General features: G+C 36.2%; 1 protein-coding gene across 2 annotated transcripts in view; it reads right to left on the reverse strand.

Annotated features, from left to right (window-relative positions):
* Positions 1 to 13,036, reverse strand: part of LOC129744208 (epidermal growth factor receptor) — a 312,253-nt gene that overhangs the window by 71,080 nt on the left and 228,137 nt on the right. Inside the window, exon 1 of one of the 2 annotated variants that reach the window (XM_055736616.1) lies at positions 6,338 to 7,561. The exons of the other annotated variant lie outside the window; for it this stretch is intronic. Coding sequence (XP_055592591.1) covers positions 6,338 to 6,551 — 214 coding nt within the window. The 5' untranslated portion in view covers positions 6,552 to 7,561. Of the gene's footprint in view, positions 1 to 6,337; positions 7,562 to 13,036 lie in introns of those variants that run through there. 2 annotated transcript variants of the gene reach the window in all.

The following is a 13,036-nucleotide window of genomic DNA, read 5'->3' on the forward strand; positions in this document are numbered from 1 at the left end:
AAAACACTCTCCTCTCAAGGTAAAGGTGACCATAAACATCGCTAGAGTGCATCCACGCCGTGGACTCCGTTGACAGAATAAAACCACTACAGCGTGAGGCAAACACCTACAAGCTCTTGGGAGGCTGCCTCCAGCTGCAGCCCCCACATCACTTCAATTGATTTTTTGTGTTCGTCTCTCAACAATTTTTCGTCTTCGCGGCGTACTGCCTCGTCCAAAAGCCCGCGCCTTGCCATAAACTAGCTCGGTAGGTATAAGGGTACGCTTGACCTCGGAATGCCGTTTGATCGAATTGTGTGCTTTTGGTCTTCGGTATTCGTACTGATGCTGTGTGTAGGTTACGTTCTTCGATTGGTTTTCAGTTTCTGCGACTCTGAAGCCGGAGATGGAACTATTTACAGCTGAAAATGCCATTAAAATATCTTTGGAGCACTGCAACCTCCACCAACTAATCGATGAGTGTGTTTTCGCTGCTTTAGATAAGCCCATCTGCCGCAGCTGGATCGTCCAGTTTTATGGAAGCAAACTTTTTTCAAATGCTGCGCTCTGAACCTGACTTAACTGGCTGTGTGTACGAGTAAGCGGAATCACAGCTAATGCCAAATGAATTAACCTTTCAGGTAATTTCCAACGGCAGTGCACAACTGTCCAATATGGTGGAGGACACGGACGACTCGAAACAAATGTGTGCCGCTTTACGACGACGACGAGTGATCGTCAAACTGGAAAATTAACTCATTTCAGCGAGAGAGCGATATTGGCCACAAGCCGTTCGTTGGTGGGAAGCTTTACTGATTTGAATGTTCGGACCCGAGCTAATGGATCCCGGCTTAAGATAGCTTGGTCAAAGAAGCGGTTGGTTCCGTGGAATTGGTGAACGATGGTGATCAATTGGCCCCATTGATGTCCTACGGACTAAGACGCATATTTTCTACCGGTTTTTTTAGAATCGTTCAATTGACCGATTGTTGTCCAGCATAAAACTTCGAATCGAACTTCTCCGGCAAACATAACATTTATGGCCCCGTTTCCAACTACTTTTGATAACCTCGAATCGAATGACGATATCAGAAGACGGTAGGTATGTTGTTTGATTAAGGTATTTTTTCCATCTAATTCCAATCTGGAATCTTGTCCACTATCTTGGTGGGTTTCCCTAGCCCAGAAGGTAGAAAGGGGCGAAAGCTGACTCTATCTCCCGGAGCAAAGCCGGAGCAAGCTTCTTGGGCTAATGTTTGCTGATAAAAACTCTTCTGTATGCTTTGTACTGTTTGCTTCTCGACAAACGAAACAGACGCAGAGCTGAGTGTGCTGTGTTGAGATATGAGGTAAGTAAATGCTGAGTAAACATCTGAAAAGGCCACATCGAAACAGTTCGACACCAGTAATCTCGGGAAGGTTTGCGTTGCAGTGTTGCTGAAGTTTTGGACATTTCTGTGGGACGCAACAAAAATTAAAAAAATAACTTCTCTATAACGTTACTAAGACTAAATCTTGATTCATTTCGAGATGGCACACTTTCTTTTGCTGATAGCCAATTTCTAGCAATCGGACACACCAAATTTGGACAGCATTTTGTTGCCGGTAAAAAGTACTGTCCGATCTATTTTTTTCAAGTTTTATCATTATTGAGTTTATGAGATATTTACGATGCAAGAAAAAAAGAAAAAAAAATCATCATTCATAATCCATTATTATCAAATCGATAGCTGACAAATCCGTTGTTTCTACCTAAAATTACTCTGTTTGAATGGTGAAAACTGTCAAAAATGTCCACAAAGTTAGAATTATGCTTTGGAGTGACAACTACACTTAAGGTTCATCAGAGAAGTCAAAGCTCATACCAGAATTTATAATTTTGAATATGCAAAAAACTTAGGGTAGATGGCTAAAATTTCCTGCAAAATTTTCTCCGATAAGCTAAAAGTGTAGCCTAGCTATAAGTTCTTAAAACCTTATGCTGTTTTAAAAGTTTAAAGAAGTACTCTTGTATATATATTTCGCAACTTACGATCTTAACTAACGGATTCCACTTGAAGTACTATCTCATGATGGTTTTACTTCGTTTTTGTCAGATTCTTCCATCAGACATTCCAGTCAAAACGTTTTTAGTGGCACAAAAATAATCAAGTTTTGTTATTTTCTTAAAAGCTGGATCCATCAAATTGCCCTCAGCTTCCTTCAAAAGAGAAGTATTGGGCCGAAAAGTAGCGAAAAATGTAGAGGGAAGGTGCAGCCATCCTAAATACAGATTTTACGATGTATAAGTAGAAAAAACTGATCAATAAAATGACTGAAAAAAGTGGGCGCCGGCCGATGGGATATACAGAGAATAAAGTTAAAACATTCCTTAACGATACCAAATAACGATATTTTTTTTTAATTTTTCAGAATTATCATAAGATTATTTTTATTTCGTTCATAGAAAGTGTTTCGATCAAACGAATAGTTTATGAGATACTCGCATTTGTAACAGTCTCATTTCTTAATGAACAAAGCTTCAGAAGTGAGCTGTTTCTAAATAATACATAGGAAGAATGTTTACAAGAAATTGAGATTGGATGCTGTTAAATGTTGCCTTACAGATAAATAAAGAAGCACAACACTAGGGATTATATGCACACATTTGTCCTAAGTCATAAAGCATTCCAAAAAACTATAATAAAGGGAACTGTTTTAAATCAATCTTTTCTGTAATTTTTGTGACTTACATATATAACTTTTATCATTTTTGTAATTTGTTGATTTCATGTCATTTTTTAAATTGTTGTAATTTTTTTAGTTTTTGAAGTTTAGATTATTTTGATTTTTTTTTACAATTTTTGTCATTTTCGTGTCGTTATTTTGGTTATTTTAACATTTGTTTTGTAATTTTTGTGTCATTTGTTATTTTTGTGTCATTTATTTGTCATATTTGTGCATTTTTGTGTAATTTTTTGTGTAATTTTTGTGTAATTTTTGTGTCATTTTTGTGTCATTTTTGTGTCATTTTTGTGTCATTTTTGTTCCATTTTTGTGTCACTTTTTGTATCATTTTTGTATCATTTTTGTATCATTTTTGTATCATTTTTGTGTCATTTTTGTGTCATTTTTGTGTCATTTTTGTATCATTTTTGTGTAATTTTTGTGTAATTTTTGTGTCATTTTTGTGTCGTTTTTGTGTCATTTTTGTCATTTTTGTGTCATTTTTGTGTCATTTTTGTGTCATTTTTGTGTCATTTTTGTGTCATTTTTGTGTCATTTTTGTGACATTTTTGTGTCATTTTTTTTGTCATTTTTGTGTCATTTTTGTGTCATTTTCGTCTCATTTTCGTCTATTTTTGTGTCTTTTTGTGTCATTTTTGTGTCAATTTTGTGTCATTTTTGTGTCATTTTTGTGTCATTTTTGTGTCATTCTTGTGCCATTTTTATGTCATTTTTGTGTCATTTTTGTGTCATTTATATGTCATTTTTGTGTCATTTTTTCATTTTTGTGTCATTTTTGTGTCAATTTTGTGTCAATTTTTTGTCATTTTTGTGTCATTTTTTTTTGTCATTTTTGTGTCATTTTCGTCTATTTTTGTGTCTTTTTGTATCATTTTTGTGTCATTTTTGTGGCGTTTTTGTGTCATTTTTGTGTCATTTTTGTGTCATTTTTATGTCATTTTTGTGTCATTTTTGTGTCATTTTTGTGTCATTTTTGTGTCATTTTTGTGTCATTTTTGTGTCATTTTTGTGTCATTTTTGTGTCATTTTTGTGTCATTTTTGTGTCATTTTTGTCATTTTTGTGTCATTTTTGTGTCATTTTTGTGTCATTTTTGTGTCATTTTTGTGTCATTTTTGTGTCATTTTTGTGTCATTTTTGTGTCATTTTTGTGTCATTTTTGTGTCATTTTTTTGTCATTTTTGTGTCATTTTTGTGTCATTTTCGTCTCATTTTCGTCTATTTTTGTGTCTTTTTGTGTCATTTTTGTGTCATTTTTGTGTCATTTTTGTGTCATTTCTGTGTCATTTTTGTGTCATTCTTGTGCCATTTTTATGTCATTTTTGTGTCATTTATATGTCATTTTTGTGTCATTTTTGTGTCATTTTTGTGTCATTTTTGTGTCATTTTTGTGTCATTTTTGTGTCATTTTTGTGTCATTTTTGTGACATTTTTGTGTCATTTTTGTGTCATTTTTGTGTCATTTTTGTGTCATTTTTGTGTCATTTTTGTGTCATTTTTGTGTCATTTTTGTGTCATTTTTGTGTCAATTTTGTGTCATTTTTGTGTCATTTTTGTGTCATTTTTGTGTCATTTTTGTGTCATTTTTGTGTCATTTTTGTGTCATTTTTGTGTCATTTTTGTCATATTTGTCATATTTGTCATATTTGTCATTTTTGTCATTTTATGTCATTTTATGTCATTTTTGTCATTTTTGTCATTTTTTGTCATTTTTGTCATTTTTGTGATTTTTGTCATTTTTGTGATTTTTGTCATTTTTGTCGTTTTTGTCATTTTTGCCATTTTTGTCATTTTTGTCATTTTTGTCATTTTTGTCATTTTTGTCATTTTTGTCATTTTTGTCATTTTTGTCATTTTTGTCATTTTTGTCATTTTTGTCATTTTTGTCATTTTTGTCATTTTTGTCATTTTTGTCATTTTTGTCATTTTTGTCATTTTTGTCATTTTTGTCATTTTTGTCATTTTTGTCATTTTTGTCATTTTTGTCATTTTTGTCATTTTTGTCATTTTTGTCATTTTTGTCATTTTTGTCATTTTTGTCATTTTTGTCATTTTTGTCATTTTTGTCATTTTTGTCATTTTTGTCATTTTTGTCATTTTTGTCATTTTTGTCATTTTTGTCATTTTTGTCATTTTTGTCATTTTTGTCATTTTTGTCATTTTTGTCATTTTTGTCATTTTTGTCATTTTTGTCATTTTTGTCATTTTTGTCATTTTTGTCATTTTTGTCATTTTTGTCATTTTTGTCATTTTTGTCATTTTTGTCATTTTCGTCATTTTTGTCATTTTTGTCATTTTTGTCATTTTTGTCATTTTTGTCATTTTTGTCATTTTTGTCATTTTTGTCATTTTTGTCATTTTTTGTCATTTTTGTCATTTTTGTCATTTTTGTCATTTTTGTCATTTTTGTCATTTTTGTCATTTTTGTCATTTTTGTCATTTTTGTCATTTTTGTCATTTTTGTCATTTTTGTCATTTTTGTCATTTTTGTCATTTTTGTCATTTTTGTCATTTTTGTCATTTTTGTCATTTTTGTCATTTTTGTCATTTTTGTCATTTTTGTCATTTTTGTCATTTTTGTCATTTTTGTCATTTTTGTCATTTTTGTCATTTTTGTCATTTTTGTCATTTTTGTCATTTTTGTCATTTTTGTCATTTTTGTCATTTTTGTCATTTTTGTCATTTTTGTCATTTTTGTCATTTTTGTCATTTTTGTCATTTTTGTCATTTTTGTCATTTTTGTCATGTTTGTCATTTTTGTCATTTTTGTAATTTTTGTCATTTTTGTCATTTTTGTCATTTTTGTCATTTTTGTCATTTTTGTCATTTTTGTCATTTTTGTCATTTTTGTCATTTTTGTCATTTTTGTCTTTTTTGTCAATTTTGTCAATTTCGTAATTTTTGTATTTTTTGTCAATTTTGTCATTTTTGTCAAATTTGTCAATTTTGTCATTTTTGTCATTTTTATAATTTTGTAATTTTTGTATTTTTTGTCATTTTCGTCAACTTAGTCCATTTTGTTATTTTTGCCATTTTGGGCATTGCTACGTCCTATTAAAACCCAGAAATCTTTTTTTTGGAGCAGTCAATACATTATTTCAAAATTTGGAGCTTTTGCTTTTGCAGGCAAAATAAGCAAAAATTGAAATTGATCCTCCCGCAATTCAAAACAATAAATTTAGCTAATGAGGTTTTGATACAAGAAAACAATGCTAGTTTTGAAGAGGTCAAAGTTTAAATTTTGGTTTAAGAAATTGAAGTATTCTGAAAAAAAAAAACATTTATTGACTTAATAAAAGTTGTATCTTTCCAATATATAAAAAAAATCGGTTGAAAGTCTTGCAACCCTGCACAGATCTACGCACCGAAGATAGGTATCGGATTCGGTAAACTTAAGGGATATACTCGGGATTCACGCAACAGTGATAACCGGATTCTTCGTTCGATTTGACTGTTGACATACGCCTCAGACGTCCGTACTCTTTGCCTACCCCTCGCCCTGCAGAAAGTGCGAGGGGCTTAACAACGTCCGATAATGTGCAAACAAGCCAAAGTCTGTGTTTGCGCCGGTTTTCTCCGTCTTACGATATTTTTGGTAAATATTCCGATATCGTTATTGGTGCGAAACTTACTTTTGCCTTTGACGAATTCGGAGTTCTTTTCCTCGTAGCGTTTGGCCTGGAGGTCCCGCTCCATCTGGAGCCGCTGCTGCCGATTCCGGTACGCCTCATAGCCTATCGTCCGTTCCCGGGCGTGAGTAAAGCTAGCTAGCGTACAACTGACCAGAATCACCGAAAGCAGCAGCCGACTCACTGCTGCCCCTATACTCGTATTGTATCCCTTCATACTGTCCGCATTACTCCCTCAGCAGCAGCAGCAGCAGTCACTTTGCGAAATGATTTTTGCGATCACGCGCAAAAATCCTGATCTCAACTGGAACTCATGATTTCACAAATTGAAAAAGAAAACGTTAAACTTTCCAGCGAACGCTCCAAACGTCGAACGTGAATTAGCACTTCTTGGTATTTCTTTTGCTGACGCAATGGCCTTCTTCCGCCTGCAGGGCCTATTTATTTCGCACTTTGACTTTTGATCGAAATATCACGAATTATTTACATATTTTTGTGTTTTGGTCGATTCTTCATACAGCAACGACCAGGGGCAGAATCACAACACTCTTAATGCGCATTGGTTACGGTGAATGCTAACATAAACAACCGATCGGTCACACCGCGCACTCGATCGATCGACGCTGCCGACGACGACCCCCGGGTTCAAAACCGCAGCACTTCCCCGTCTACGCGCAACACCCTTGGAGGCGAATATTGGCGCGCTAGCGCAAAAAAAAAAATGAACTAAAATTTTACTACACAACACACTTTCAAACCAGCAAAACGTGTCACCCGAGCGACTCAGATTTTTTACGACTTTTTATTTTTCAATATTCCCTCTTGAGCACGACCGTTCGAGTCAACGGTTCTCGTCGTGGCTCGTAAAGATTCGATAATCCACGTTTCAGGCTCCAATCAACCGCGAAGAGCGTATCGGAGCACACTGATCAGCGAAGAAGACGTGCCAAAATTGATCACCACCACCTTCTCTCCGCTAGGGTTGAATCCTTTCTCATCAGTACTGCAGCAATCCTTGGGGTACAAATTTCCCGTCGAAACAAACCCTTGCGTAATGACCACTTCTGTTTACTCACAATCGCAAACGCAGGGCGCCTTTTAAAACAATTAACAGAAAAACGAAAAACAAACAATCAAACCAGGAAACTCGCGGTAAAGAAAAACGCCAAAACGGAAAATCGCGGACGCGCCTGCGCACCGTCTAGCATTGCAACTCGTACTAAACACTAGGCAGCGTAGAAGGTTTGCGCGAACCCCCCTTCGGAAGCGTCCAGCCAGCACCTCGACTCCAGAAGCCAGTCAGCAGAAAATGTCTCTCGGCATGACACAACAAACACACCAACAACAGCCAAATCAGTTCAATAAAAATGGTAGCACACAACCACTTGCTCACCTTTAAGCTTTTCTTTCGAAAAGGCAAAATGCTCAGGTGAGGCGTAAGGCGTAAGATCACCTCCTAGGTTCAGAGCCCACAGTCAGCAGAAAGATCGTCGTAAAAGCACAGAAATGTTGCTGATGGTAGTGGTTTCGCTTTAGAAGTTTATTTTCCACCAGGTAACTGACGAAGGTGTTCAACGGGGTTTGTCTGTGTGTGTGTGTCTGAACCAGACCCAGACTGAGATTCGATCCCACACCAGCACTTTTGCAGGTGAGGCAGGATTCCGACGGACCCTGGATGGCTGGCTAGCTTGGCTGGCTGGATGGCTAAAGAGAAGGTGCCTTAGGAAGGTGGGCGATAGGCGGACAGGTAGATGACGACGACGACGAACGGGGCGACAAGACCTTAGGAGTTTCAGCCGAGTTGGAATAGTAAATAGTACCGGAAAAATTTCTGAGAGCACCGATTGAGTATTGACAAAAGAAAAATTGGCTCAAGACTAAAATTCATCATTTGCTCACCAGAAGGGTACACGAAAAGTTGGAGTTAAATTAAATAACTGGGGAAGAGCTAAGAGTAGGGTTGCTGAAAAAAAAATTGTATTCTTTAGACAAAAATCTGTGACTTTACCCAAAAATTCTTTAATGATTTTTCGTAATGGAAATAGCATAAATTTCTATCAAAATTCGTGAAGAAATAAGTCTTATTTACATATTATTCAAGAAAATTCTTTTAACATTACCAATCTTATATGTATTGCCAAAAAAAGTTAGAAATCCAAAATTTATGTTGACAAAAAATTTATAATTTTGAATATGCCTACGAAATTCATAAAATCTGTGGAATCCGTTTATATTTTTGAAAATTTTGTGCTCTGTGACACAGATTCTGTGATGAAAATTTGCTCAAAATTCAGTGAAATTATAGACTATTTCGTGATTTCGGCAACATTGGCAACGAGTCAGTAATTTGTGTGGAGTCTTGAAACATTTTGTTCTTAAAGAAGATAGAAAACTTGCTTTTTATATAACCTATTTGCAGTCACTGAAACCAAAATAAAAATGACAGCTCCAGTCGGCCCCGTTCGTTTTCCTGCATACAATCTAATCAAACATTGTCTTCCATGCGGACGTGGTCGAGGAACAAAAACCTGCGGTGGTGTAGCGATTTATCTTAAAAAAGGAATCAAAGCTGCAACGATTCTCAAATCTTCTTTCGACGTAGATACTCCTCTCGTATGTAGAGTTGAGTACTTAGCAATCCTTGCTAAAATCAACCTTACTGTCTGTGTTACTGTCCTCTATAACTCGTCAGGTTCAAATCAATTGTTTAGTCGCAGCTACCAAAAACTGTTTCTTGGTCTTATGGAGTAGGTGTTATGATCGGTTAGTAATATTAGGAGATTTTGACATCAACGTTACCGCTCAACAACCATCCGCCAACCTATGTGCTCTCCGTCGGATCAATTCAGCTTTTCAACTATCAGTGCCCCCTACCGAACCTGCGCGGTTCACTGATACAAGTGCTAACACGATAGATCTAGTGATCACAAATGCGCCTGAACACTTAATAAAATCGAAAACTCATATGGGCAGCTCTATATCCGATCACGAAATAATCTATCTCATCGCCGACGTTCACGTTGCTCGACCATCTCTAAGAGTAGTCAAAATGAGAAACCACCGCAATGTCGATATACAACAATCGGTTTTCAGGTTTTTGACTTGCAACCGTTCTACAACACTGTTGACTCTAACAACGACGCAAGTCTTAACATCAGAAATTAAAAGGCTCCTCGATATTCATACTCCCGAACGCAAAATTACTGTGCGAGATCAAAAAACTCCGTGGATCACTGCTACAATCAAGCAAGCAATCGCAACCAGAAACATGGCGTACTCTCTGTAAATCAGAAACCCAAATCGCTCGAGAAACGACAACCAGTGGAAAGAATACGTACCACACCGTGACAGAGTAAAATCCCTTGTCTGTTCTGCGAAAAAGAAATACGCAGACAAGAATTTCGACCATCAGCTTCCTGCGAAGACACTCTGGAGCAATCTTAGACGTGAAGGAATTCATAATAATTCCAAGAGTAACTCGTCTGTAGACGACTGCAACGTTGATAAGCTGATTGCTTTTTTTTGCTGAAGGTCATTTCCAACTTTCATCACCATCCAATCGCTATGTAACTCCTTCAGTATTCAGTCGAGCTAATTTTCGCGATCCAAGACCATCTCTCAAATTTCGTCACACGCATGTGAACGAAATAAGTAGAAAGATTTACGAAGTACAATCTAATGCCATCGGGACTGATCAAATCCCTATTTCGTTTCTGAAATTACTCTGTCCGTACGTACTGCCTATTCTCTGCAATCTCTTTAATGCCATCATCGATTCTTATATGATCCCATCTATTTGGAAAAGAGCTCTGGTTACTACTATTCCAAAGACAACTGATCCATCTGATCCTAAAGATTACCGTCCTATAAGTATTTTCCTTACGATCTTGAAAACTTTGAAAAAGTACTACTGTCTCAGGTGACCGAACATCTTGAGTATGCCAACCCGACTCTGCTCGTTAAGCTTTCGTCTGGATACAGGAAAAACTTCAGCACTACTTCCGCTCTGGCTAAAGTCACGCATGACATCTACAGCAGATTCGACAAGGGTCACTGCACAGTCATGGTTCTTGTCGATTTTTCGCTTGCTTTCAACTGTGTTCGACATCATCTACTGGAGAAGTAGCTACGAAACGAATTCCTATTTTCTCGCGTGTAAAATGATCAGCTCCTTTCTTCAGAACCGTTCCCAACTTGTCAAAATTGGAGGTAGCCTGTCAACTGAAATGCTCCTATCCGACGGAACACCGCAAGGATCATGTCTTAGTGCTTTGCTGTTCTCGCTGTATATCAACAGTCTGCCGAGACATCTGAAATGTGAATATCATCTCTACGCTGATGACCTACAAATCTACCTCTCTGGGCCCACACAAGGGGGGTACATAGAAGGTGATACGATCTCTCAAATTTCAGAATCAGCCATGTCGATTGCTTCGTTGCGTTTGTTTACATTTAATCCATAGAACAGTTGAGACCTGAGCATGCCTTTTCTTTTTAGCACACTGCTAATTTGTAAACAAAGATAACGAGCATCACCCCACTTCACCGCCCTCTCCACGCCTACTTACTTTAGAAGTCAGAGAACCTAGTAATTGAATGACCTTGGGCCCGCAGAACGTGTCGATCACATCATAGCGCAAGTTAACCTGGACCTCGAAGCTATTGTCCAGTGGGCAGATAAAAATTTTCTAGTATCAAACCCTAAGAAAACACGAGCCATCATTTTCTGCAGATTAGGCACCATCACGCCGAATAATGCAATTAAATTCAGAAACGAAAAAATCACCTTATCATCAACTGTGAAAAACTTCGGCCCTTTGATGGACTGTAACCTTAATTGGGCACGGCGTTTCTCCTCAGTTCTTTCTCAACCCACTCTATTGAAGCTGGTACAAGCTGTCGTAGTTCCTATCTTGACATATTGCGACATTGTTAACTATCCTGGCATGTCTATTGGACTCAGAGAGCGTATATTTAGAGCATTCAAATCTGCTATCCGGTTTGTTTTTCATCTGAACCGCGTCGAAACTACGTTACCTGTTCGCAAGGCAATTCTTGGACATGAACTAGGTGCAAACTATGATCTTCGGATAACATCTTTCATGCGTCAGGTCGACCACCAAGCTCTACCAGAGTCCTACATTCAACAACATCTGCAACGAGGACGACACGAACGGACCCGCTGCTTCATCGTACCACAACATGCAACATCCGGCGGAAAGACTCTGCTGGTGTAGGGTACTGCGTGCTGGAATAGAACTCCACTGGACGTGAAAAGCAAAAATTATTTAACTAGCTTTCAAAAACGCCTAAAGCTTAGTGCATTTAGAAATGAGACAGTTACAAATGCGTGCATCTCAAAACCATTCGTTTGATCGAAATACTTTCTATAAAGGAAATGAAGGTAATTTTTTGTGAAAAAATTTCCTAATTTATTTTTGGTATCTCCCATCGATCGGCGCACACTTTTTACAGCCATGATATTGATCAGTATTTCCAACTAATATTTCGTCTTATCTGTATTTTAGATGGCTTCATTCTCTTCTTCAATTTCTGCTAGTTTTTGGTCCAATACTTCTCTTTTAAAAGAAACTAAGGGCAATTTAGAGGATACAGCTGTTTCGAAATTAACAAAACTTGATTATTTTTGTACCATTTGAAAGCGTTTTTAATGAAATTTCTGTTAAAAAATTTGTCAATAACGAAGTAAAACCATCATCAGACTTAACTTAAAGTATAATCGGTTGGTTTAGATCGAAGGTTGCGAAGGGTACCTACAAGTTTACTCTTTTTAGGCTTTTAAAAACAGCGAAATCCAAAGTTAACGTTTTGAAAAATGTTGTTTTTTCCCAGGAGCATAATCTTGGCAAATCATTATATTTTATTCGAAACAAACTACAAATACATACTTTAATATGATTGGACCTTACCACGAGCAGACATGGTAGAGGATTTAAACGCTGGAATTAGTTTGAAATAGAGTTTTTCATTAGTTTTTGTTTTCCATCAGAAATCATCTGTCTCATAGCCTCGGTACCGGCTACACAGCTTACGAGCTCTATAACTAGCAAAAAAATTATTATTTGAGGTTAGATTTTAATGCTATCATAACTTATCAGAGAAATTTCTTTGGTCATTTCAGCGATTTACACTTAAAAAAATTTAAAATGCTGATATGAAACTTGACTTCTCTGACTTCCCCTTAACCGTAGTTGCCGATCATGTCCTTTACTCCAATGTTTGATTTGAACTTTGTGGACATTTTTGACAGTGTTTGCATACTTTTCCACCACTCGTACACAGTAATTCTATGAAAAACCAACGGTTTTGTCAACTATCAATTTTATAATGACGAATTTTGAAGAAAACTGTGCAAAATAATTTTTTTCTTTTTCTTTAACATCGAAAAATATCTCAAAGAAGCGTTAATTTAAAATTTGGGAAAAAATAGGTCTGATAGATTTTTTTACAGGCAGCAAAATACTGTAAATTTTTTTTATTTCCGATTACTAGTAAATAAGCTATTTGCAAAAAAAAGTGTCAAATTTATAAAAGAACTGAGCTTTACAAACTAACATTAGTATAACTAAAACGTATTTCAAGTTAAATTTTACTATACCTTGTTTGAAATGTTAAACGTTCAGCTTATTTTATAACAATTGCTCGGAAATGTAATACTTTTTTTTCGAATGTACCTCAAAT

This window comes from Uranotaenia lowii, chromosome 2 (assembly GCF_029784155.1).
Source record: "Uranotaenia lowii strain MFRU-FL chromosome 2, ASM2978415v1, whole genome shotgun sequence".
Lineage (NCBI taxonomy): Eukaryota > Metazoa > Arthropoda > Insecta > Diptera > Culicidae > Uranotaenia > Uranotaenia lowii.